The following is a 27,802-nucleotide window of genomic DNA, read 5'->3' on the forward strand; positions in this document are numbered from 1 at the left end:
GTGCATAAAATTAGAACTAATTTATTACTTCTGCTCGGGGGTCTCTGGAATCCCCCAACAGACTCCTAAGGGTCCCCAAACAAATGTTGACAAATACTAAGTACTGCACGGTGGTGAGGGACCGGTACAGGAAGTGTGTACGTGCGTGTGCACATGTGTGTGTGCGCACATCACAAGTTGAGAACAGATAAAGACAAGAAAAATACAGCACACTGGAGCCACACCGGCAGAGTCGTCTGTCAGCTGTCTGGACTAGATCCGGGGGTGAGTGAGAGGAAGGAAGAGAGAGAGAAATGACAGAGAGATGAGGGACATCCTGTTCCAGAAAGAAAAGAAAGTAAAAGACTGAAGAGAAAAATACAGCATTCAGAGACACTGCAGTGGAGAGATAGAGAGTTTAAGAAGGGCAAGGCAGGATGCAGTTTAAGAGCAAGCGCAATACTGCAGAAAAATCACATTTGTACACCAATTACCTGCCTTTTCACATGTTCCAAATTAAAAAAATGTAAGCCTCAAGTTTTTGCCTCTTCTCACAACGCTCAAAGGCTGTCGGAAATATTATGCTCTCAGCATATGAAAAGAAAAGGTGATATTTCTTCTCCATATTCTGTAGGAAAATCCTCCAGAAGCACTTGGAAAGTTTAATGTATTCTGCATATTGAAGACCACCTCCTTTCCAGTCAGAGGCTGTTATGCAATAGTGAGGTGTTCATTATTTCCATTTTCCTGCTCAAAGTACACTGATGCCACCAAGTTCAAAAGTAATTTAAAAAGCAGATAAAACTAAGGACTGAAACAACCAAAGTCCAAGAACAAAAGTTGTAGAAAGCCATCCAAGTAAAAGCATATTCATAAGCTATTGTGATGTACAGGAGTATACAGGAAACCAATACAAAACAACATAAATTCATAAAATACATTGTGTTATTTGTATTAAATTGATTTGCTTGTTGTTCCAGTAAAGTCACAAGTTTTCCCTGAGCCCAACTCTCAGCAAAATATCCTATGCACAAAACGTTTTAGTCCAGTAGAAAGCATGCAAGCTCCCTGTGTGTTGCGTGGTAAAACACAGGTCATGAGTGGAGAACAGTAAAGCTGAGTTATGAGACTGGCAGCGCCCTGTGAGATTTCATTACGGAGTCGCAGTCTCCTCATATGCCAAATTCTTCCTAAAACACGCGCTGTGTTTGTTGAGATATATAGAGAGTGCCTGAAAATGCTAAGCCAGCTTGAATTGATCATTTATAACAAAACGTTTATTCAAAACAAAATCATTACGGCACAATCAGATATCAAGTAGCATCCATCGAAGCATCAATAAGAGGGTTGACCAGCTGCACACAGCCAACATCTCTCCAGAGCAATGCTCCTTTATGTCTGCCTTGCTGTGGTCATGTTAAATGTGCTAATCCTAATAGGAAAATCCATAAGTCAACTCAAAACAAATGTATCAATGAAAAGAAAGGGGATATAATTCGACCCACCAGAGACCCGGGGGTTCCCCCGCAGCGTGAAATACGAGCACACATGGAAGCTACAGATCTTTCTAAGTTTTAAAACTTAACCAGGCAAATCAAAGTGCACACACATCAAAGTGTACATAAGTACAGTTTCTGAAATTCCTTGTGTCCAAAGACGCACGCACGCAGTATATGCTATTGATAAAGACTAAACAAAGCTGGAGGAAGTTTGGGTATAGAGCTCAGTACTGCAAAATCTAACCACAACACAGTGACCGCAAACATTAGAGGCAAGATCAAGCAGACAGAGAGACACATCATCCCTTTCTTAAGGGCTGTGCACACAGACTAATCTATAGTACTGAATATTTACACAAGAGGATAATTCAGCACAACATTCACAGCAAGATGACTCAGAGTTAACACTGCAAATGAAACAAAGGTCATGAACTAGACAAATGATTCTTGCCGCAGACTATGCATTATCACATGGAGGCATGCATGAATGCTATCTGATCACCTGCTCTCTTTCCTGAGGCCAGATGTTATGTTTTTTGGGAATGCGCCAGTTAATCATCAATGTTGTTGGTGTAGCCAATATTTTCAAGACAAAGGTGTTCAACTCATATTTCTCAAAGTGTGTGGGATAGCAGAAATGTTATTCGGTATTTGAGGAAATTTCTTCAGGATTTAGGAATATTGCAGCAGTGCCTTTTAATCGTCTCATAACTGGGTCAAACTGCCAGAGCCTTGCTTGTTCCTAATTTAAGCTGGTGCCAGGGACACATAAAACAGAGAGCAACACCACAAACGCGTCACAGTATGACTCACATCCATTGTGTGTTGATGAATCATCATCCCAACTCTGATCCACACTTCAACTGTCAAAACTCTGTATTGTTTAAGAAGCCACTTGGAAAATGAAACCGCTTACACATAACACAAAAAGTTACACCACAAGCACATGCATTCTCCAAGTCCCCACACTACCAGCAGCTCACAATGTGTTGATTAAATGTGACTGTGTAATCAGCTTTCATTCAAATCATACGGGGAGGCCAGCAAGCAGAAATAATACTACCAATTTAATCCATTCAAGGTGAGGATGAAGAAGTGAGTCAGAGAAGAAGTGTAATGAGACTGATTTTAAATAAGTATAACACACCTGCCAAATTAAAATGGCAAACAGAGAGAACTACTTCCAAATGAACAAAGCAACTCGGTTGTCGGTTTCTCACAGTCACCATAGTGCACTCTCTATGCAACATTCATTCCTTATATTTTAGGAAACCCGATAGTCTTAATTTAGCTCAACATCGCGTGCTGGCATTACATCCTGTGGAGGCTTGACCGTGTATAGGAGTGCATCTGTGTTTTACCCCCCCCCCCCCAATCACACACATAAGATTCAGCACCAGTTTCTAATGTTAGAATAAGGAGGACACACACACACACACACACACACACACGATGAAAAATGTGCATGTGCGTTTCCTTGCTTGCCTGTGTGTCACGCACTCACACAGAACAGGAAGAATCCTGAGATGATTCTTCCAGTCGTTCCAGGCTTGCTGCATGCCAACTGGAGGCTAATGGGGGAAATGGATCACACAGACAGACTTTCTTCCTCACAGCATAGTGCGGCCAGGAAGCCATATTTGTAAGGAGGTGAGAGATGGATTCATCCCCTTGTACATCTCATGTCATTCACCCTTGAGAATCTCCAAATTCCATACAAAGAAGGAAAGCGAGCGAAAACACCCTGTTCGCTTTCAGTAAATCATACGCCAACTCTCAATGTGCAGGAGACAGAGGGGGAACTAGACCAATTGTCATCTCCCTGCAGTGTTAGAAATAACAGCTTTCAAATCCAAGATTGCTCGCTTTTACAAGCTTGGCAGCAATCTCTGTGGGGACACGACGACACACAGCAAATTCAAACTACAATGTTTTTTTTTTATTCATTGAAGCATCAAAGAGCAGCTGTCCCAGATAAATGTTTCAGATGGAGAAGCTTCAAAAATGCCTTTGGGAGAAGTTGGAAGGTGGCATTTGAATGCAGTTGGAGATTACTAAACTGAGGATGAAATCAGTCAAAATCCTAAAGTGTGTGTAAACTCGCCCGAAGAAAATTCTAAGCCACTGCCCTAGCGAGAGGGGACCCCGGTGATGGAGGCGACAGCACACTACAAATTCAGCTGTCTTATATCTAGGAAAAGCTTCACTTAAGTGGAGGAAAGTTTCAAGAACAAAGCCAGTCCAATTTTATATAACCGTGAGGAACACAGCCAGAATAAAAGGAATGACCGGAGCTGGTTGATACCGAGCCATTGTTTTACTGTGATTTGATTGGCTCATGCTTCAAAGTAAATGTATGGTGGCCAGCAGGGATGAAGGCTGGGAAATGGCAATGGCAGTAGACTGCATATAACAGATGCACGACCAGTACATCTTTTTGATTGCATCGATTTCAAAAACAAATTTTGAACATATCAGTCTGGGCTTTATTTAATTTTGGAGGCTTGTTGACTAAACAACTCTTGCCAATAATTCCAAATTGCTTATCAATAACCTGAACCATTAACATAAACCCCAAACAATGACAAATACAATTATGAAGCACAACAATAGTGGCAAATCTCTTAACTTCCTTAGATCCAAGCTTTTGGTTTAGCCTATTCTAAATCTCTGATGGAGAAGAAAACATGTAAACTATGAAAGAGACCACAGAGCAGAAGAAGCAGACGTTGGCTGGTATGCAAAGTTAGGTCTAAATGCATACAGTCTCAGACATATAAATAAAGTGTGACCACAACTAAACACACAAGTCTAAATGAATGTAGACTTTGCATCACTGATCATCAGTGTAAGCAGCCGTTCTGGTCACTCTGTCATTTGAACCCCAATATCTCACTCACTCACACACACACACACACACACACACACACACACACACACACACACTTTCTCTCGAGTAAAGGACAGACAGAGGATGTGTTTATAATCGGGAAAGACTCACATTTCCTCTCTGAGGTTTCACATTCCTGGGATTCTGTCTGAAGACCACTGCAGCCCATTTAAAACCATTCCCCATATGCGTGTGGGGGGACCCAGGGCATGCAAGCAGGGTCGGTTTTTGAGCTTCGAGAGTCAATTTGTCTTTCCAGTATTAATCTGAGTTTCAGAATTCATATTCATCACATAATGTAGTTTACCCTACTAAAGATTATACCATGAAAGAACACCTGTCGTTACGCGATGCTGTTAAATAATACTGGTCTATCCAAAATACAGGTAAAATTGAGACATCTTAGGTTCCCTCTTGTACCCTTCAGTTCAGCAGATGTCTCTTCTGAACACCATCAGATTTATTATTTGCCACCAGAAGATGGTGTCGGTGAAGGGCTTGAAATGTGGTCCCCGACTAAATCCTTCCATGCAAGTTATACAGAAAATGCTACAAATGCCATCTTCCTCCTGCAAGACCACAGCTCTTCAGCATAAACTACAAACATGCGTGTACCACATAGTATAGTGGTATATCTAGTATATGTTGCTCCACTATTCATCTTCATAGAGCAAATTGAAAGGCATTATCGAAATGCATCAAGGCCTTTGGGAATGGCAGCAATGTGCGATAAGATGTCGGCTTTTTTTTTTTGGTAATATGTGATTCCACATCCACTAAAGCCCAAGTATAAAGCATCACACAGCATGTCCTCTACCTTCTGAAATGTTCCTGTAATATGATAAGACAAGTCTGATTCATGATTACCGTAAGATGTAGTTTGTTTCAATGACGATACGGATAAACAAGTGTTAAAATAAATAACCAAATAAATGACCCTAAGAGACCATATGAATAAATGGACATTAGCACGGACGTACCGACATCAAGTTTAAATATTTAATCTAAACTAACCTTTGAGAGAAACCCATTAGTAACGATACTAAATAACGTTAGCCGGCTAGGTTAATGCAACATAAACAGCGTTGTTTTAACAGCTAATATTTGCTAACGAGCAAGGCTCATTGTCTTAAATGTTGCTTAGTAGGTCAGCGTGAGTTACATTCAAGTACATTTTAAGTGCAAATACAAAATAAACATGAGCTAGAATACGAGTTGAACATTTTAAAACCACACAAGACACATGCACCAGTGTCCAGCGGCACAATCAGCAGATGTTAGCTTGGTTGGCTAGCAGGCTAACTTGCTAACATTTCCGAGCGGCGCAGGATGGGGTTTAAATGTGCTTACCTGTCAACCGCAGCTTTACTGGGCCATTTCTCCTAACTCCTTGGCTAGACATTCCCCTTTGTGTTCCAGCTTGATGAAAATTTACTAAAAGCGTCTAATTCATGCGTCAGTCTCAAAATGGTATCTCCCAAAACAATCCCTCTGCTAGCGTGGGGTAGCTTGTAGTATCACCATAGCAAATCACACTGACTGTGTATGCAGCATAATGGTATCAGAATAACATCGCCGGAATAACACTACCACGGGACCCCTGAAAAAAAATATAAAGTACTAATTACGTCCCAAAATGCCGTTCACACCGAGAGCCACGGGTGCTCATAAAAATCAACAGGATGGTGTACCCTCCATCCAGACAGGCGTCTACTCTGCCCGTGCTGCTTAAACTGAAGTTGGTCGTGACTGAACTGCAGGCAGACAATATAGGAGCACATCCGGTACTTCAAAATAAAAACATCAAATGTTCTTCTTAGTACTACTTCAGACAACAAAGGGCACGCTAACTAATATGACTATAAATAATAAATGTGTCATTTATAATTTTTAATTTAGTAATAAACTAAACGCTTATGTTATTTATCTAATTCATGCGCACGTTTCAGTGTGTACTGCGTTGCTTTGCACATTTACATTCTCTGCTGTTTCGCGAAGGGCGGGGCTCCCGACACGCACACGCACGCACAAAGTCTATTTAATTATTGTGTACTCGCCACTTTACTTTCTTGTTCTTTTGCTGTAACAACGTATATTTCCCCGTTGTGGGACTAATAACGGATTTCTCATTCTGACACACACACACACACACACGTACACGCGCATGTGCATGCACGCACGCACGAGGAGAGAACTACAAAATATCAGTAAATACAATTAAATATATATATACACACACGTATATACACACAATTTTGGAAGTCTATTATAAATATCTTCACACGTTAAATGTAATGTCTCTGGTACACAGGATACCACCAACAGGGGCCAAAAATGAAGTCAATATATTATGATCAAATATAAGGCCAGTTTACATAGTCTGTCACAATCAACAAATAAACTAAATATGCATGATGGTTGATATGTAGATGCAGGTCTACAGTGATGAAAGTTATTTTAACATTAAGTGTCCAAGCCTGGTTCGGCTCCTTAGCTATGTTTCATATATTATAAGGCCATATAGTGTAAAATATTGTGAAACAGATTTCATTCATAAAACAGTTTACAGTGTACTATAGACACAACAGAGCCCTTACAACATGTAGTCTCACAAGTATAGAGAATAACCACAGTGTCACCTAGTGGTGACATGGACACAGAATCACCTCCCAATCCCCACAGTTCACCTCCTTCACCAAATAAATTAGGCACATTTCCTTGTTCATAGCCTGCGTGTGTCTGAAACATCCAGCAATAAGAAGAAAAAAGCCTTGTGCATGAGTAACATTTATTTACAGATATTTCTTTAAAACAGGGATATTTTGTCTTTGTACTGTCACGTACAAGGATGAAATGTCTAAAAAAAAATACAAAAATATCAACAAGGTATGATTTTTCTTTTTTTATGTTACAAAGAGAAAGTTGGGACTGTTAAAATTCAAAAGTGCTTTGGTCTTCAGGGATCTGGAAGGTATAGCAGTCTGCAGTAGCTTCGGGAACCACAGAATCATCATCATCTTCATTCTGAAAGACAGAGACAGGAGGAGCAATGCATTAGAGCAGACATGTCAAACTCAAGGCCAATTATATCCGGTCCACGATAATATGAATATTATCCCATAAATCTATCCGGTTCAATAAATGTTGACCCCGTTTGGAACTCAACGTAGTCCCAGTTTTTTTTTTTAATTGTGGCCCTCTCTGTGATTGAGTTTGACACCCCTGCATTAGAGAATTAACCAAGTCTAGTTTTGGGGATCATTTCATGGATTAAGAGATTATGTGGACTAGAACCATTTATGTCAGCCAAGAAAGGGTCTGTTGTGAATAGAGTAACACTAGACAGATCATGTAAGCAACATAAGGTTTTATGTTGAAAGCCTTTGGTCAGAGATTTCACCAGGAAAAGCACAACACCCATTAAGCATTAAATGAGCACATGCAGCCAACATCTAGCTCAATCTACTGTATTGTTGCATCACACCCCACATTTATTCTTTGGCAACAGTAAGTAGGGAGGAGGAGTAAATTACACAAGTAATTTATGTCAGAGGTGGTTAGTATCAATGTAACAAACTATTCATTCACACTGAGCGATATTTCTTATCAAATTCCTTGAAATATTCAGCGCAAACACATTTTGAAAAAGATAAAACTCAGAGTTTAACAGATGGAAGAACAACTCTAAACTCCTCAAATCAAGCCACTGTGTTCTTTAAAAAAAATGAATTCAGGTTTCATTCATATGCAAATCTCTAGGTTTTCAACATTAGATCTGATCAATGTCATCCTCTTAAATTCTCTGAATGGATAACTTTCACCATGATTTCGTCTGTTTTCAGTAACACTTACCTCTTCAGAGAAGAATCTGTCTATGATGTTGAGACAGGACTTGTAGACAGCTTCGTTGTCATGAGACTGCAGTGCCTCAATCTTGTCCAAACCACCCAACTCCTCAATCGTTAGGCACATTTTCTCAATCTCACCAATTTTGTATGCCATCTGGGGAGAAAAGGAAAATAATCTGTAAAACTAATAGTTCCCTCGCCAAGAGATGAACCTGTGACCGTCCTTTTTAATCTGTGACAGTCAAGAATCCATCTGTGTCATTCAGACTATAATGTGACCAAGATTAAATTTGACAAATCTTCAAAATTCCTAATCTCAAAAACCCACTGGCTTAATCTCCATTTCCATGGGACCTAAAAGCAATGTCTGCTGGTAGAAGAGTATGTTATGGTACATTTAAAGGTCAATTTCTCTTTAATGGATTTAAATTATTTTCTTTCTTGCAGTTCAAGGTAGTAGTCTACCATCTAATCTAAATCTCATATGCATTGCTGGCTGCCTAAAAGTTCTCATTTCAGTGCATTTTCTTTCACTTGCCAAAGCCTTTGCAAAATGTTGTAGTCTTAAAAAGAAAAAAGAAAAAAAAGGTATAATAGTTTAAGTCTGACCACACATCAAATCTTCAGACATTTAACATTTTGTAACCCAGTTTATTCAGGTTATTTATAAAGTTGTTGATCTCTTGACGTATATGATGAATATGATGAATCTGAAAAAGTTGGATACTAAATGAGTCATCTCATCAGAAATAAAGAATAAAAAGGCGAGGGTTTCTAAATTACTCTTTAGATAGATACTGTATAATGTGATAAATTATTATAATTTAATTAAGTTTTAATTGTGTACATGTAGATTTTCCATACTAACACACAATACACTGAGTATAAATGGATGGGCTCTCTAGAGTAAGCCTCAGGGGTCACTCAAATTGGGGTTGACACATGGCACAGTGTTAATTGCAGCATTTATTTTTCATTAATTTATACACAATATACCTGTAAAATGTTGTAGATTGCATCCAGGATGACCAAGATGATTTTGCTTTCTTTAGGCTGTCAGCAGGTTGAGCAGAGGCTCCAGCACATTGCATTGGACCAGGTAGGCCACTTGTGCCACCGTCCCACCACTGGTATAATTGGTGACAGCCCACACTGCCTCCTTCTGAGCCTTGTATTCTCCCTAAATAAAAATGGCCACAGAAAAGTATAGAGATAAACTAGAGATACTAAAGATACACTTAATGAGCCTTCATGAATAAATGTGAAATAATAATAAATTAGTTCATCAGAAAATGCATTTGTTCATAAAAACTATGCATGATCCACAGCAGGTCGGAGAGAAGAAAAAGCAAGCGACTGTGTTGGTTAGATTATACTAAAATAACAAAAAAAAGACCATTTTCAAAAAAGAAAAAAATCAAATATATGGACATATATTATCTTCTTATATGTCAACTTATTTGACAACTTTGTGATTTAGTTCTTGATGCAGTATATACATGACGGTATGCACACATGTATGTATGCATGTTACATATCAGGAATACTCAAAGACTCTGGTCTCTGAACTGAGAGCAGTGGCTGTCCATTGTTCAAGGTCATTAGGATGGGTCAAATGCAGAAAACTACTTTCCTCACACTGATCAATAAAATAGAACGTGACTTATTATGAATGAATAAATCTCAATTGCACTACAGTAACAAGCCAGATACATTTTCTGTCTGCTCTAGATTTCTGACCTGTTGGAGGATCTCCACCAGCATGGGCATCAGGCCTGCATTGAGCACCTCCTGGATCTGGGTATCCTTGCCAGCAGTGATATTGGATACTGTCCAGGCTGCCTCTTTCTGGATATTGGGCTTGGGGTGGCCTAGCAGGCTTGGGAACATCGCCAGTGCACCTGCATTCAGCACACACTGTGTCTGCTCGTCTGTCCCAGTCACAATGTTGCCAAGTGACCGCAGGGTTGGAGTCTGGGAGGTGAAGAAGAGCAAGTCAATTATATTTCGTATTCACAATTACCTCAGAAATTATAGAAGAAAAAAAAACTATCTCTCTCACACACACACACACACACACACACACACACACACACACACACACACACACACACACACACACACACACACACACACACACACACACACACACACACACACACACACACACACACACACACACACACACACACACACACACACACACACACACTAAAGAGGAGCGCAGCTCAGCTCAGATAATTCATGTCAATACTAATGTTGTACTAACTCAACAAAAACACATACCACAATGGAGAGCTCCCCACAGGCCAACAGCTGTACGAGGCGGGGCACCAGGCCAGCCTGTACAACCACCTCTATCCTCTCATTAGAGCCATCGGTAAGGTAGGACACAGCCCAACATGTGTCGGCCAGAATCTCCCTGTCGTCATGGTGAAGGAGGCGCATCAGGGCTGGAAGCAGCTGCTGCACCGCCGTCAAAGGAGGTGCCGGGTTCTTATTCCGACACAGGTTGGACAGCGTCCAGGTGACATTGCGAAGGTAGCTAGACTGGTATGGTAGATTAAGAGCCAAGTGTTATTTTACAACAGTGAAGTGTTGTGTTACAACATGATAGTGTTGTAACAAATACGGACAATATTCAGGTTTATTTAAAGACTTCTCCAAAGAGAAGGCAATCTCCAAACAAAACAAGTGTAGCTTTCAACACATTTTGACATTAGCCCTCTCCAAACAAAACAACATCAGCTTCTCAGGATATTTATCAATCCATGAAATTGGTCAGGGAATTTGAATAAATAAATATTTAATAATGACAGCAATTTAAATAAAGGCTCTGTAAAATGCTTACACTGGGAGCTATTGAGCAATGCAGTGTGAATAACCCCAGTAAATAACTGTACCGTCAAATCACTGAATAACATTTCTAAGGTGTATAAGCAAAATGATGGACCGCTCTGCTGTGTGTAAAGGGCATCTCATCTATATATCAACAGGAATAAATGGCTTCCCACCACATGCCAGGCTGATAAGCCTTGTTGGCACTAAAATGTGTCCCAGGTGAAAGAAAGGTAATCAATCCCAATAAAAACCAAAATCTAAAAAACAGTTAAGCACAGTACAGCTGTAGGCAGCTTATTACACCTACTCATGTTACAATACATAATATATATGATTTTAAACAAACAAGGTAGGGGATACCCATGTCCACAGATGCACACATGAACTTCTGACCACACTAAAAGGACAGACTAATCTGTATTAATATTAATATGAGTATTAATAAAATTACAAATCCACTAACAGCTTGATCCAGTTGATTTGCCGACACCATAAAAAGGTTGACATTTAGATGCCAAGTGCCATCAGTAGTCAGTCTCAACTGGACCTAGACAGTGTGGATGTATACATCTACATAGAACATACTAGGGCTTAGCAGGGCCATAGTGCCACTTATAAAAGATGTTCTGAGTTTGTAATCTCATGGTTGTTTGAACTTCAGCTAAATTAAATATAATAATAGCAATCAAAATAAATAGGAGTCTTAAAACTGAGTGCTATGATGTTTGAAACTCACTGGAAACACAGACAGGTCAGGGGTTGCCAGCAAGGCGAAGGAGTGGATGGAGACCGCCATGTTTGATCACTAGGTCTCTATAGTTGGATCCATCACCTAGATTAGGGTGGAAATAAGACATTCATGGTGATGTGCCGTTAGCCGTGCAATGAGAACAGAAAAAAAATGCAACAATAACAAATGAAAACTCTGTTAATACAGTAAGTAGTAACCTTGAAAAACAATTTTGTTGAGCATTTCAGAGGTAACCCTACACTTAAAAGAACCGTTGGCGTGTTGTTCAATTACCATAAAATGCATGGGCTGTTTATTACAATGATCTAATACCTATAGCGACTGAAAAATAACAAGTGCTGATACTGTGACAGACGACGGGTTCCTTCTTATCACGCATGAATCACCTTTGGACAATGAATTCACTGTGTCAATAACACTATTTAGCTTTATAGGAAACACCCTATTACACCTCCAAACAAAACAAAGGAAGCATAGTTACGCACAATTACAATAATAGATCCTCACATCACAACTATCTAAGCAAGCTGAACAATATAACAATGCAGGACGTAGTAATGGAGCAATAGAAATTGAGGAAAATAAATAAAATCAAAACGCAAAGAGATGTTGAGTGTCGTCAGCCTACAGTACCTGCGATGTTACCCAGGGCCCAAATGGCCTGCTCGCTGATGTGTGGGTGGGGTGATGTCACCAGGCTAATGAAAGCTGGGATGCCCCCTCCTTCCACTACGGCAGTGGTCTGGTCTGAGGTACCTGAGGCGATGTTGGTCAAGGCCCAAGCTGCCTCAAATTGGATTGGGGGGCATTCAGACAATGCCAGAAAACTAACAAACCTCGGGATGAGGCTGGCAGCAATGATGCTGTCAATAGGTGGATGCTTTTCTCTGGAGAGGAGCCTCCTGTACATGAAGAAAAAAAAACAGTTGGAGAGTTGATAAAGGGAAAGTAACTTAAAAATTAAAGTCAATTTGTAGCATTGTTATGTCATTAGAGTAACAACTAGCTGGATGAGGTTATCATGTTTAACAGGTTTGGGAACACATTGAATTCCAACTAAATGGAAACTAAACAAGATCACAAAAGAAGATACTTGAAATCTGGTGCGATAGACACCTTGTCATAATAATAATAACTAGGAGAGATAGTGTTGCCCCATGACAATTGTCATCTTCTAGGATTTATTATAATATTATTATAATATACTTTATTTATATAGAACCTTTCATAACATAAATGCAATTCAAAGTGCTTCACAAGAGAAAGTTGTAGCACCCTCCACTAAACACACACACAAAAAACATGTGAACAAATGAACATATTTAAATTCAAAATGATTTTACCTGGCTTCCTGTGTGGCCTGCAGCTGATGATCTTGATTCTGGCCGTTTACACCTCCTACAATCTCCTCCACAGACCAATGCTGAAGAGGCTGTGGGAACAGAAACAGAAGCCGATTACGTATCTGCCCAGTAAACCTGGGTCAAGTTATAAATAACTCAACATGCTTAACATATGTTTAGGTCAGGGTTACAGGATCAGGACAATGCAGATCAATAACAAAAATAAAAATAAGATATGACTGGGTATGGATATGATACTAGCTGGTTGTCTTCATAACAAACACATTAATATTGACAGCAGGGCTAAGCGATTTGAAAAATATCCAACTGATTATTACGACCAAAATTGCAACAGATATTGGAGGGAATTACTATTTTGTGGTGGACCATGGTGTGATTTGGGATCCATACCAAACAAAGATATTAGATTAAGTCTGTAAAATACGATTTGTAGGCCAGTACATCTCAGCAGCACCACAATACTTAATTAAGAAAGGCATTTTGACACTTGTTCTCTAAGGTTAGTGATAGATGTTGGCATGGAGCCTGTTGTAGCTCATTCATAGCCGACTAAATTATATAATGTTTCACACATGGAAACCAGTTGTATTTATTATAGGTGCGTCATGTTTACGGTCACCAGCCAAATCAAGTAGTTAGCTAGCGTGTGAAGGGGCAGTAGAGTTGACCAAGATCAGCTGCTGTGTACCTGTGCGTTGGGATCTTTCTCTTGAAGAAGAGAGTTTGGGTCGTCCAGAAGGGTCTGGACGTTTCTCTTCTTCAGGATCTGATCATCCTTCTTTGCCTTTCGTAGTTCCACGTTGACTTCTGCTCTCCTGCGCCTTAGCTCCTGAAGAAGTCGAAATACCCATACAAATATAAGACGGCATTATTTACGATTAGCTACATAATTCATTTTAATGCTAGCCGTTACGCGTATAACTTACATTGGCATCTTTCCCTTTGTTTTTGAACTGGGTGAGCCGATCTCCGTTGTCGTTGCCAGCTGACATTCCTGACCGTTTAACAAGTCGATTCCAATAACGTTATAGACACTCCCTGCTGAAAGATAAAACGTTAACGTTGAAAACTAAATGGTTGTACCAACGGCTGATTTCACTACCTCCCTCTGGTTGACTTTATGTTAGCTAGCTTGCAGGACGTGAATTAGCTAACGCTAGCAGCCGCTTGTCTTGAGGCCAAGCCGGTTATCTAACATGTGGCCCGTTGCACACGGAGCCTGTCCGGTAAACCAACGTCTCAAAAACCCACTGAAAATTCGTAAGAACGACGATAATACACTCAAGTTATAAACAAAATCAAGATCTTAGACTATTAATGTAACTATACATTGGTTTAAAATGTACATTTGGCTACAAAGCATGTGCGAAGTGCTTACCTTATAGATTTCGTGTATTTTTTTTTTACAAAAGATCTGACGTCATATATATACCACCCTGTTTTCTGTGAGTTCTGATTGGTCAGTTGAACTATAAGCCCCTCCCCATCACCCACGGTTAAAAAAACTCTTCGAACAACAAGCCGTTGTCAAAGGCAACCGCTGTTAGTATCGCGAGATACTATTATATATTGTTTTCATTGTGGACCATTGCGGCCATGTCTAAAATATGTACCGTGGGTAAAATTTAACTCCCGTAACAATGTGTAGATCCTTTTTTAAATGCTACATTGTACGTTACACGGTTGATTTTGGTGGTGTATTTCATTTTGATAATGGTTATTTTCTACACTCAGCTACGTAATGACCCAGTGGCCTAATGGATAAGGCATCAGCCTCCGGAGCTGGGGATTGTGGGTTCGAGTCCCATCTGGGTCGCATTTAACTCCTTTTCAGGGCTTATATACACTGTGGGTCGATTTTAAATTATTTCGATGATGGAATATATATGGGTGTCTTGGTAAATACTGATATTAATGGCCCGATATTCCACCAACTGTGATAGACAGATATTCAATATTTCTAGTCAGATGATCATGCACACATCTTAGATAAATGTTATTAACAATCATAAAACCTATACTGCTGGTATGGGTTTATAAATTATGATCTGAACCTCAACTAGCAATGCCAACAAAGTCAAATGAGTGAAAAGAAAATTTTCTGCCTACAGTTAACTCAAGCATTAAAACCCTTATTCTGCAAATCACAGTCCCAAAAGTGCAATTTGAATTGTCCATACTGAAGCTGGAATACAGGAAATCTAAATGCATAAATGCATATATATGTAAAGACAAAGACTGCCACTTATCTGGAAGACATTTTTTAACCAAATTTGATGTTCTGTCAGATCTTTATTTCATTTTTAATATAACTAATGAAATTAATTTCTATGCTGTCCCTGCCTCTGTCCAGAAGCATACATGTGTTTATTACTCATCTGCCTAGTCCAATAAAGTTAATTTATTTTAATTGTAATCTTGAAAATTGAAAAATAAGAGTAACTGTGTATATAATGTTGTGTAAAACTAATAAAGACGATTAATTTGAAATAAATATGCACAGTTGCAGCATCAGGCTGGAAAGCCAGATCTTTAGAGGGAACTTCTATATTTTATATGGAAAATACTATATTCAAAAATGTAAATGGACTGAAAAGAAACCACACATACAACAATTCAAAAAAGAAACCGACATTATTTTTGAAACATTACATAGACTGGATGAAAACAGTAGAAATGTGTAAAGGCTTAAGTATTTGTTCTTGTCTTGTTACATGGTACCCCTATGTATATAGTGTTGTCCTGGACTGGCTGGCAGGAGGGTAGCAACACATGAGCACATCAAGGTCTGAGAGAAATCTGACTCTATGTCTTTAAGAAAAAGTGAAGAGCAGAGCAGCAGCACTTACTCAGTAAAAGAGCAACTGAATTATGTGTCAGGGCTTCGCTCAAGAAATGACTGTGATGATGGATTGCTGAAGGTTCTGTATTTATAAAGTATTTACCGGAAGTTTAAGCATTTCCGCATTTATTGTCGTTTGACGAATTTAATGACGTATGACGTATCGTGACCACCAGAGGGCAGCGAAGACTAATACTTTAATTAAATCATCTCACCTCCACCTAGCATCAACGTAAACCAGCACTATTCATATAAAACACGTAATCAGTGCAGGTGAAGAAACTTACTATCTCTGTCACGTGCCGCTCGACCTGGATGTTGGAGACTGTCGCCAAACCAAGTAGGTATATCTGCGTGGCACAGGATACGCCCGCGTAACGGTCGCAATTCGGTTAAGTGCCAAAACTATTTTGTTAAGTTTCGGAAAACCTTATGGTTTGGGTTTATAATAAAGGGTTAATCCCGGAAATTATCGCAGTGTCGTGCAGTGAAGTGCGCGTGTCGTGTGGACTGTGAGATTGCAGAGAGACACTTTTCATACAGTAGATGGGTGGTCTTGATGATAGGTGAGGTGACAGCCAGGTGAGGTGACAGCCAGGTGAGGTGAGAGTATTTAGAATCACGTGTCTTCACTGCCCTCCAGTGGTCACAGCGAGGAACTGCAGCAACACATTCATTTCGTCAAACCAGAGATGATATCAAATAGTTACCTTTCCGGTGAATACTTTCAAAATACAGTGATTTCGTGGTTTGTTTTGCTATCCCTTTTCATTCTCTAAATATAAATTAATGTGTACTAATCGTTGTTATCCTTGTTTTCCCCTTATATATATTGTCACAATATTAGGCTACACTGTTTCTTTTTGTTCTTGCTCTTGAAATAAATTGTGAAAAAAATGTGACTACTACAGAACAATAAACGCCCAATTCATGTTAGTTTGTGTTCTTATCAGATTGCTTTAATTTTGTGTCCTATATTTAGAAAGGTCCAAAAGATACACATTTGACTAATTTAACGATGTGTTGCAGTCTCTCACTGTGACCACCAGAAGGCAGTGAAGACTCATTGATTTGAAATACACTCAGGTACACCGTCACCTCCACTTTGTTGCATCCAGGCGGGCTAATGTTTGAGACGTTGCTTTTGGGTGCTCTGAATAACTCCACGTATTTCATATTATCCACCAAAATGTCATCAATACAGAAGATTTTGAACAACCTGTTGGACAGCAGATACCAGAAGGTAAACGTAGTTCTCTTTATGATAAAGTCCTACTCGGAAAAATATAACAGAGAAAATCTACACAGAACCGCATATTCCCTTTTATATTGCAAACAACAATGGGAGCCTTTTGGTAATCCATTTATGAATGAAAGGAGTGTCATGCCAACGTGTTTACTTCTGTGTTAGGGACGTCCCACCTCCATCTTCCTTTCCACCCCATCCCATCTCATTCCTGAGCGGGCCGTATAAAAATCCCAGGAATCCCCTCTCTGTAGCATAACGTGTGCCCACACTGAACATCCAGGATGACAGGGAGGATTATTCTGTTTCTCTTGTTTCTAGGGTTTCCTCTTTACAAGACAGAGGAGCATGTTGTCAATGGTGAGTGTACCTTTTTAATTTGTATTTGTAGTTTTGTACATTATTATTTATTTGGAGAAAAACTGATTTTCATCATGCTCACTTTTGAATAAGGTCTATTAATTGTACACATTTCACAGCAGCGTGTTCTGTTGTGATTTATTATTTACTGTTCAACACTGGGGTGATCTGTGGCGGTGGATCTCACCAACACAATATCCATGACATCAGTGTTATTTGTCAAAAATATCAAATTTAAATGTAACTACTCAAAGGTGCAATAATCCGAGGGAATATTCACATGAGGAAATATTACATCCCAGAACAATTATATAATGTGATTCAGATAAAATGCTCAGTGAGTAATAGTTGACATCATTTAATGGATTGTTTACTTTTTATAATTTGGTTCATCTAAAGAAATACACACACAAATACACACACTAATATCTGAGCTGTAGATTCTTATCAATTTATCAAGTTAGACATTTCTAACCCAAGGTTAATGAGAGTCATACTTTAGAATAAAACTAAAGAAAGATCTTAAACCCGTAAAACAAATCAAAGTTTCAAGGAACAGTTATGTAAATGAAATACATTGTTGTAGTGTACTGTAGGAGGAGGAAAGCTTTGATATTAAATTATATCAAATTAAAGGAAATGTCTAACTGAATTTTTTTTTTGTGAAAACCCAGATCTGTACACCCTGATAGAAAAAGGTCAGAGCAGCTTTTTGGATCCAGCTCCGAGCAACCAGACCCGGATGCTGGTCAAAGAGCCCTCCCTGCCCATCAACGAGCTTCTGGAGAAGAGCAGCAAGATCCTCCATCCTCTACCCTCAGCTGTCTGGCCAAAGCACAGCAATTTCGCCCCCATGCCTCGCCACCACGGCCCCCACAACAAGAGCAAAAAGAGCCCCAAGAGCGACCGTCTGCTGGAGCACAACAGCGAGAAAGCCAGAGGTGAATCTGCTGGTCTGCTTCCCAAAATCTCGCTGACAGGAGCTACAGCTGCAGCCGCCAATCGCACTGTGCAGAAAACCAACCAGGACACCCAGTCCAACATCAGTCCCCCTCAGCAGAGCGAACCAGACGGACACCCCAACTCCAGACCCAGGGGTCCACCGCACACACAGCCCCAGGCTCAGCCGCAACAACCGGCCCCTTCCCCGCGGAGAGATCCTCCCAACCGACGGCTGGACCAAGAGGAGAACCGGCCGGGGAAGTCCAGCCTCTACCAGTCCAGCCTCTACCAGTCAGGTATCGGTGCAGCGACCCGGAACAACAGCCGCCCACCCGTCGTCTTCAACCGGCGCTCCTCCAGCCTGCTTTACCAGTTCGACATCCTGAGGCCAGGTATGAGAGGATTCCCCAATTAGTCGATTTTTGCGTCTTTGTCGACTTCGATTGCTTTAGTCGATTAGTCATTTTTGTGCTTTTTATTCATGCTTCAGATGATTTCCAAGAAACATATGAGCGCATCTCTGGTAAACACAAGATTTAAAGTGGCTCTTTTACACGATTCTTTGTGGAGGAACTCAGTTTTATAGATATGTCGTTAAATCAACTAATCAATTAGTCGACAAAATGGTATGAGTGTTAGTTGACCAAGTATTTCTTTCGTTGAGGACAGTCCTAGAGGATTGGACCTGAGTTGATCTGTGTAGCTGTGTGTCGTTGACATGTACAGCATCTTTGAATGTTACTTTATTAAGCTTGAGCTGTTTTATTGTTTTCTCTCCACTTTTGGGATTACATATTTCAAAAGATTGAAATTATGTAAGAGTTTAGCCTTCTGGGAAAATCGTTGATGCTATTTATCACAGTATTTATAACCAGTAATAACCTTTAATATTACACAAACACAGTGACAGATGACTCAAACAATTACATTATTTTTGTAGCTGCATTTGGATTTCATTGCATCCTGCAAAGTTAAAAGAGGCTTATTATAACATCACAAAAAAGGCAAATCTGGATGTCAGTTTTGTCTAATAAAGGCTACAAAATACCCCATAAAATACCTAAAAAATATGTACATTTGTTTTTACTTCTGTGGAAACAAGTCAGTCATATAGCAATATCATATGCACTAACACAGAGTTCACTCAGAGAATGATAATGACAGTGATGATTTGAAACCTTCCACATCCCCCGCCACTAATTACAACCACTTCCCTTAAATCTGGCTGTCAGCGTTTCCCTTTGTGTGCAGTGAGGTTGTAATATAACTGATCCAAAGCAAGTGACAAGATAGGATGTGATCCCATCACACACACCGCCTCCTCCAGTCCCAACGCCTGGGCTTTGTAATGACAACCTTGTCCTTTTCTAATGACACTGGAATGGGTCTGCCTCTGTACGGACATGGCAGCAGACAGTCTTTCTCTTTTACTCATCCCTCCATCCTGCCCTCTGCTTGTCTTCTTCTCCACAGAGTCTGACTTCACACATGATGCCTTCTGCATGAGCGAGTGCAGGAAGGAGAAGGAGGAGAGAGAGTATTACTGCTACAGTGAGTTTGGTATGTACCCAGCGTGAGGCAAAGATAGAGTTTGCCAAAGGTAGACAAACAAAAGTCAAATGCCTCAAATGTAACGAAACATTAGTTCTTCATGGTTCTCTCCTGCAACTTGATTGGATGCTGTTTGTTGGGTTCAAACACAGTGGATCTTGGGAATTAAGTGTCGACTTGCTGGGAATGAATAACCTCAAGATTAGTTCAGGAAATGAAGGAACATATTTATTCATGGCACACTTTTTAAATAACATATATTTTAATATTTTGGTTTGGGGGAAGGTATTTCCAAGTCAAAAGGCGAGAGTGCAAGTGAAGTCACAAGTCAGTGGTGTTAAAGTCGAGATGCAAGTCTTTTTTGATTGTGTCAAATCAAGTTTAAAGTCATCAAATGTGTGACTTTGGTCTGGCTCCAAGTCATGTGACTCGAGTCCACACCTGATGCTGTATATTTAGCAGTGGCAGCTAAATATGAATGTTGAGAGTAAGTGACAGTTTAAAAGAATAGTTTGAAATGATGGGATTAGGGAGATTGACACCACCCATGTATGTACAATAAATATGAAACTACAGCTAGCATTTGGTTAGCTTAGCTTAGCATAAAGACTTGACACAGGGTGAAAACAGCTAGCCTGGCTTCTTTCCAAATGTAACAACAATCCAACTACCAGCAAGTTTAAAGCTCGTTTCTTAACTAACATGTGGGACTGAGCCAGGCTAGCTGATTTCCCCTGTGTTCAGTCTTTGTGCTAAGCTAAGCTAACCGGCTCCTGGCTGTAGCTTCATATTTATCGGAATGTTGAAGTGTTAGTTTACGACACATACGTATAATATGCACGTATGAACATTTTTGATCCATTTTATTTTTTTCTTTAACAGCTGTCAATGGGATAGTTCACGACATCGACGTGTTGCGTAAGGGAATACGCCTCATTACACTGATGGTGAGCAGTGACGGCTTCTACAAGATGAGTCGTCTCTATGTGACCCCAGACAGCTTTTTCTTCAAAGTCCGCCTTCTGGTCCTGGACACCTACAAGTGCAGCAAGCCCTGCCCTGACATCAAGCTCGGTGAGTTGAGCAGAACTGCTCAAAATCCCCATGAAACAAAAGGATCGGATGATTAGTCAAACAATATATACAAGCTGTGAAAGTGTACCTACTAACTTTATCCGATGGTTGTTATTGATTGAGTGGTTTATCAAAGAATACAAAAATCCTTTGATTAATACTCAAGATCAGATTTAAGACAGAAGTTAAATATTATGGGACATATGCAGGAGTGTGATGAACCATAAGTAACATCTATAACAAGTTTCCACCAGAGTATTCTTGTGTGGGATGTGGGGATTCTGTTTTCCTGAGATCAGCAAAAGCAGTATCATCCACGTCGACTGTGCACTTTCTCCCAGTCACTTAAACATTTCTGTTTGTTTCCAAGGTACCAGATACATTATAATGGGCCAGATCTACCACCGGAGGCGCCATCTTCCCAATGACCTCCTGAACCTACTGGGGGGTAAACTGAAGCCCGGAGACGGCCTCCTGCGTAGCAACAACTACATCAAGAGATTCAACAAACGGAGGCACCAGAAAGCCCTGGAGGCCACCCGCTCCAGGTGTAGGTGAACCAACAATAAGACTATCGTCCCCTGCTGCAGGGGAAGAGACACTGCAGCTTACCTGAACTGACCATAACTAACCCCTCAGTATTGTGCAAGACAGAAGAAGACACTTTGCGGAAGTCGTGGATTTATTTTCATACGGACTGCTAATCCTCGTTCGTCCTTTTTACTTCTCTGTAAAGTTCCTGAAGTACTGACTTGTGGTCTCTTTGATAGAAAACACAAGCAGCTTCAATTAAATGGATTTTCCACAATCATTTTATAACGTTTGGGGCATCAAACAAGGGTGTCCCCTATTATTTTCTCAAAATAGCAACTTCACTCAAACTCCTCATTTATTCGTGGCTGGTTCATGAAGTCCCTGAAATAAAAAGGTATAAAATCGTCTCATCTGAAGACCGTTGACCGTTTAGCCATGACATTAGTTTATAGAATATAAAGGTATATTTTATCATCTTGCATCAGCAGTCACATTTGCCGTGTTTCTGTTTTATTGACATGCGTTTAGCAAGCAGATATTTCTGCTGCGAGAGAAGAAGACCCAGCCTTTTTATTCCCACTATAATCCAAGCACACATCTGAACATGCATACAGATAAGATCATTGGTTTTATGTTGTTTTTCTAGCCGGCGCTATCAGTAGCTTTCCCCATATTTAACAAATGAAAACCAGAAAACAACAAAATATTGAAGAGAAAAGTATTTTCCATACAATCAAAAATAATGTTGCTTAGTACAGTTTAGGATATCTATGAAACCTTTTGATAATTCAATGATGCTTCGAAATTGTTATGAATGGAAAATGTTGTATGCACCGAATAGTGTTGTTTTGTATCACTTGATCCAGTGCATGTTGTCGCTGTTGGTTATTGGTAAGCAGGAAATGCACTATTATTGTTACAAGGACCAAAGGGAGGGACTGAAGGGTCTGAGGAGGGAGAAAAAGGGAGAGAACACAAGACCTTTGCTTTTCATGAGAGCGGCTTATTTTTCTAACTTTAATTATGTGTCCACGATGAAATATCTGCCTGAGTAGAAATGGAACATCAAAAGGGGCCTTGCTGAATGAGGAGGGGGTGTGTTGTTGTAGGGACTAAGCCATAAATCTAATCGCAGGAATCTGATCCTCTCCGCACCTGGACTCGGAAAAGTGTCTCCGTCACAGCTCCTCTTTGGGATGGCTCTTGTTTTCTTGCTTACACACAAACATGTCCTCCTCTGGGAGGGCCAAAGCTCAAAAAGGGGGCATTTAAAGTATTTAGGCAGGATCAGAGAAAGTCATGTAAAATGACACAGGGAGGGGATAGAAGCAGGAGAGGGGGTGTTGACTTTCTAAAGGAATAGCTTCTTATTTAATCAGAAATCCCTGGTTTGATTGTAGTACGACCCTGAGCTCATGAAAGGGGAAACTTGCACTGAACGCTTATATGGCTTTACTATACATGAACCCAATAAAAATGTGTATTTGTTTTGTACTCAACGACCCTGTGAGGAATTTATTTGTCTTTAAACCAACTCACGCTATCACATACATCTGTCCACTGACCGAAACATTGATCCTCATTATCATTCCCAGTGATTGCATGGGAAGTTGCCCCCAAAGTAAGACACTCTAATTAGAGTTTAACAACCACGGTCTCTGTCTGGCCTCCGGGAAGAGAGACTGACTTGGGAACTTGGACGTCGAGGCAGGCAGGGCTAAGCCTCTTTTCTCCCCCTCTGTACGTCTGTCAGCTCGGCCGGGCAGTTCCCAGGCTTGAGGAAGCCTCTATCTGGGATCAGCGCTGGAGGGAACAGATGCAGGCGGGCAGGAAACAGGAGCCTGCTCCACATCTTGGCTACTATCACAGCGGGAGGACATTCCTCATCGCAGAGGTTGTAAAGGAGGAGGCGGAGGGAGAGAAAGCGGGGAGAGAGGAGAGGGAGGTGGGAATATTTCTAAGTTGCTTCCTGTGTGATAGCCCCCAAGCCAAAAGGGGGGGAGTGATGGAAACAGACGAGGGTGGTGGATTGAAACCACTTGGGGCTTGTGGCCATCTGCGGTGCTCGCAGCATCCATGCGAGCCTCTGGATTCATTTAGCGGTTTGAGTGGGGAGTTTAAGAGAGGGAGGTGGGGGATACGGGTGTTGGAGGAGATTGAAAGGTCAACCTTGGAGGTGGCTTTTATGTATCATGTCGGTAATTTGATCACAGGAGTTTGTACGAGTGTGTTGGAAGTCATGACCTTGTCCTTTAGCTTTCACAAGTACGCACACTTTTCCGTTAAAGCTCCAGATAATTGACAGGAGTTAGAAAGAGGATTGAACTTGTCGTGTAGGGATTAACTCACTAAGGGGGCTACAGGCGAAAATAGAGCCCCAACTGAACCCTTGGTTTTCTCCCATACTCTGTGCTTTGTGTCTGTATTACATCGTCATTTGTTTGTTGTTACTTGATTAAGTATCTATATATTAAACAATAAGCTCAGGATTTTGCCGTGTATTCTCTTTGGTATTTTTAAAAATGTAAAGACAGTTGAAGAGTTGAAAGCAAATGAGCGAGACAGAGATGCAATAAAAGTCCCCGGCAGAACTTGTATCAGGCGTGCGGGAGGGATCTTTTTATGGCCGACGCCCCACGTAAGTCATTTTAAAGTTCTCTCCTATCATTGCTATGCAGACGATGCTCAATTATACATCCGCATCATCATTTGTCTATTTTACATGACTACATTAACTCTATAAAAAGTAGACGGCAGATCATTTCTTCAACACTGACGAAACAGAAGTTATTTCTGCCACACCCAGCCTCGTCTCTACGGTAATGGAGGGTCTTGATTAAGCTTTTAACCAGGTCCCCCAAAAGGTCTCGTGTAACCCGGATCTTGGATTCTTTACACTGCCTCTCCATCAAATTCAAAAAGCTAATTCAAGATTCTCAGGATTTCTTTTGGAGCTCTGCAGGGTCACCTCAAGATCTGCTCTTACTTATGTTTTCATATTCTTTCCCTCATTTCTGTTTGTTGTCTGTATTTTCTTTCTGTTCTTTAAAATGTTTTATTGTGACGTCCACCTTGAAATGTGTTTTATAAACGTACTACTAATGCAAGAAATGTGCGAGAGTTGTATAATAATACAATGCGCAGCAACACATTTGGATAGGCCTGTATGACGAGGTAAAATAAAGACAACCAAAGAAAACACAAGTCTTTGGAAAGCTGGTGTCAAAAACATTACTTTATTATCTAGGATGAAATGTCCTATCAAGTACAAAAGAGAATCTCTTCAGAGTTGCCACAATCAGTTAAAAACATAGAGTACTTTTTATCTGCAGTTACGTTTCCTCAACATTACAAAAAAAACAGAACTTTTCATTGATATGAATAAATAATACAAGAAATGCAATGTCAATATAGAAGTTATGTTGAATTGGTTGGTTTCTTACAAAAAAGGAAAAACTCTTTCCAAGAGTTAACTGTGTCACTCTCCCTCTTTCAAAACCTTTATGCTCACAATATGCAGCACTTTTAATATAAAGGGCAATCTCACCTAAAATGTAGAGTTCACTTTAATTAGAGAGAAAAAATAGACAGTTAAAATATACAGGCGGGCTTAGTTGCTGGTTCAAAGAGTGAAAAATAAAAGTTTCTACTGCTATCTTTCATCTCTACACATTTGAACAGCCATAATATACAATAGAGATAACAAACAGTGGATTAAACACAGCATCATCAGATTACAAAGTGACGGACATTTGTGTGAAAGACACAAACACAGTGAAGAAGACAGCAGCAACATTATCTCTCAACTCTGCGAATACACACAAACAGATTGAAACCGAAACATTTGCCTAATTTTGAAGTGTTTTTAACAACTTAACGACAACTGTGTCTTGTGACTGCTCCCCTCCTACAAAACTGATAATCACAGATTAGAAAAATGTTCCCAAATATGATAAAAATGCAGCTATAAAATGTTCATACAAACCCCACGGTACAAAGACTCCCCAGTCCCCCACTCAAAGTTTACTCCCAGACATGCTGCCGCAGACCGCAACATAACTGACTTGATGCTGAGTGGAAAAGTCCATTATCCAATTACTTAACCATGCTTTGAGGGCGAGTTGAGAGACATATGTGAGCCAACCTGTCAACTTCAATGAAATATGTTGGAAGAAGTGGCTGAGAGATAAGGGGAGAGAGACTTACAGACTCAGCCGTTGACAGTAACAGAGCTTTTGACAGGGACAGTGTGTGTACGGAGGGAGGAACAGCACATGTGGGTTAGTTAAGTCTTGTACAAGTTTCACCTTCCCTGAAGGCCTAACCATCACGCTTACATGAAGAGAGGAAGCCTCTTGACCTGCTTCAAAAACGCTCAAGTTTCAAAAGGAGCACAGAGCTAGTTAACATTCTTCACTTGCATTTCAGAAGAACACAAAATGGTAAAAGGTCAGAAGAGGGGCAGGATGTGGTGGGATGGGATGGCCTGTTCTTGGTGTTACCCTCTGAAAATGAACATGACAGTCCTCAGACAACATGAAGACCTCTTGAATTACTTGAGCGAGTTCCGTCTGCACACATGTGTCGATGTTAATCAGACAGACAGAAATCACTTTTTTTAAAGAGATCTAGCTTCTAATACAAATGGACCGTCTCAGCATCAGGAAATGTGACTGTTCTACCAAGTACTTTTTATGAGGCTGCTTCGTGCTTCGTGCTTCGTGCAGGACTTCACAATGGAGGGAATGGAATGAATAGTCAAAACAACTGGGTGCAGGTGTGAAATGTAGAAGACTGCACCTGAGCTTGGTTGCACAAAGTGGATCTGAAAACTACGAAGGCGTTTAGGGCCATTGCAGGTAAAAACAATAAAATAAAATAAAGATTACGGAGCCGGGGGTAATACTTTAAGATTTCTGAGAAGAAGCTCACAAATATACATGAACAACACTTGAATATTTTCTAAAACTGATAAAAGTCATACATTTGTGACAACAAATGTGGATATTCTCTGAGATTAAAATCACGAATAAAAAAAAAATGTTTTTTGTTCAGGGAACCACATAGCTTCACTCTGCAAACGTTGGATCATCTCATTACACAACAGACGCCCACAAACACGTTAGTGAGGAGGCGCTACAGTATGGAACATGACGATATCCTTGCATCCTGTTCATTCTTGCAAAGAAAAGTTTCAAGTTTTTTCACGTAAATTTACAGATTTAAAAAATATTGTTTTCTCTGAATATTTACCCCCCTCCCCTGTAATAAAAGTGTTTTCAACCTACAATGGTCCTAACAAACAGTCTTAGAAAACAGATTAGCTTCGATGGGGTTATTTTCTCTGGTGGGAGATACAGTCGTTAAATGTGAGAAGAAGGAACTCCAGGGTACTGAACATGGATGGGACGCCTGGCTGTAGCCACATGTGAAGCATAAACGGAGGCTTTAATGGGATGTTTGTGTCATTAAAATGGGACAGGATGAAATGAAAGTTGCATCTCTGGAAGGGAAGATCAAAGCTGACACTTTGCTATATAGGATACATAAAAATAGTGATCAGCTAGAGAACTAGAGTCTGCCGTGAGATGCCCCTGAACATCCAACCAGCCAACTTATCATCTTTATCTGCGTTCCCCATCTGGAGCTTTCTTTGCATGGATGGGATGCACTGGTTGGGATGAAGCAGGCTGCCAGACACCCTCCCCCCCAGTCTGAAGGTGGGACTTCTCTGCCATTAGGTCCCAATGACACTTTGGATGAAAGGGGCTTCTCTCTCCCCTTAGCTCTGCAATGGAGGTGTTGGAGGTTGGGCGCTTTGACACCAGTGCGAGCTGATTTTCAGCTGGGAGCGTGCTCTCCTTCAGAGAGGGCTCAGGTTCAGATGCAGCCCGACTTGGACCACGGGGCTTAATCATTCAGAGGAAACCACAAGGCTTGTCTTTTTGACACTTGGATGTTAGGAGGGAGCTAAGAGGCTGCTGATTGTAGTTTGTTGTTATGAGACCTACAGAGACGGGCAAAGAGAGGGGAAAGAAAACAGTTGGAAAACGTCTTGGTGTTTCCTTTTTTATTAAAAGC

General features: G+C 40.4%; 3 protein-coding genes, 1 non-coding gene and 1 pseudogene across 5 annotated transcripts in view; 2 read left to right on the forward strand and 3 right to left on the reverse strand.

Annotated features, from left to right (window-relative positions):
- The window catches only part of LOC115010103 (E3 ubiquitin-protein ligase SMURF2-like), a 49,954-nt gene extending 43,824 nt beyond the window's left edge, over nucleotides 1-6,130 (reverse strand). For both annotated transcript variants that reach the window (XM_029434518.1, XM_029434526.1), the window contains exon 1: nucleotides 5,719-6,130. In XM_029434518.1, the coding sequence (XP_029290378.1) occupies nucleotides 5,719-5,770 (52 nt within the window). In that variant the 5' untranslated portion in view covers nucleotides 5,771-6,130. The remainder of the gene's footprint in view (nucleotides 1-5,718) is intronic.
- A 1,007-nt stretch (nucleotides 6,131-7,137) lies between these two features.
- On the reverse strand, nucleotides 7,138-14,493 carry LOC115013284 (importin subunit alpha-1-like; annotated as a pseudogene).
- Nucleotides 14,494-14,915: 422 nt separating this feature from the next.
- trnar-ccg (transfer RNA arginine (anticodon CCG)) lies at nucleotides 14,916-14,988 on the forward strand. Its single transcript has one exon. It is a non-coding gene; the product is annotated as a tRNA-Arg (tRNA).
- A 2,572-nt stretch (nucleotides 14,989-17,560) lies between these two features.
- On the forward strand, nucleotides 17,561-23,073 carry LOC115012362 (uncharacterized). The gene is made up of 5 exons (XM_029437948.1): nucleotides 17,561-17,620; nucleotides 18,295-18,954; nucleotides 20,036-20,122; nucleotides 20,996-21,187; nucleotides 21,558-23,073. Exons 2-5 carry the CDS (start codon nucleotides 18,363-18,365, stop codon nucleotides 21,743-21,745), a joined length of 1,059 nt encoding a protein of 352 aa, XP_029293808.1. The 5' UTR covers nucleotides 17,561-17,620; nucleotides 18,295-18,362; the 3' UTR covers nucleotides 21,746-23,073.
- Nucleotides 23,074-24,938: 1,865 nt separating this feature from the next.
- LOC115011930 (nucleosome-remodeling factor subunit BPTF-like) overlaps nucleotides 24,939-27,802 on the reverse strand; it is a 51,511-nt gene continuing 48,647 nt past the window's right edge. The window contains 1 exon segment of the mRNA XM_029437221.1: nucleotides 24,939-27,728. Coding sequence (XP_029293081.1) covers nucleotides 27,692-27,728 — 37 coding nt within the window. The 3' untranslated portion in view covers nucleotides 24,939-27,691.

Source organism: Cottoperca gobio, chromosome 1 (assembly GCF_900634415.1).
Source record: "Cottoperca gobio chromosome 1, fCotGob3.1, whole genome shotgun sequence".
NCBI classification, from domain to species: domain Eukaryota; kingdom Metazoa; phylum Chordata; class Actinopteri; order Perciformes; family Bovichtidae; genus Cottoperca; species Cottoperca gobio.

Bases quoted from the DNA above. Each gene is read 5' to 3' on its own strand.
- LOC115012362 (XM_029437948.1), top strand. From the start codon at position 18,363: ATGCTGGTCAAAGAGCCCTCCCTGCCCATCAACGAGCTTCTGGAGAAG. The intron at 18,955-20,035 runs GTATGAGAGGAT...TCTTCTCCACAG, and splicing joins GTTCGACATCCTGAGGCCAG to AGTCTGACTTCACACATGAT. The intron at 20,123-20,995 runs GTATGTACCCAG...TTTCTTTAACAG, and splicing joins TTACTGCTACAGTGAGTTTG to CTGTCAATGGGATAGTTCAC.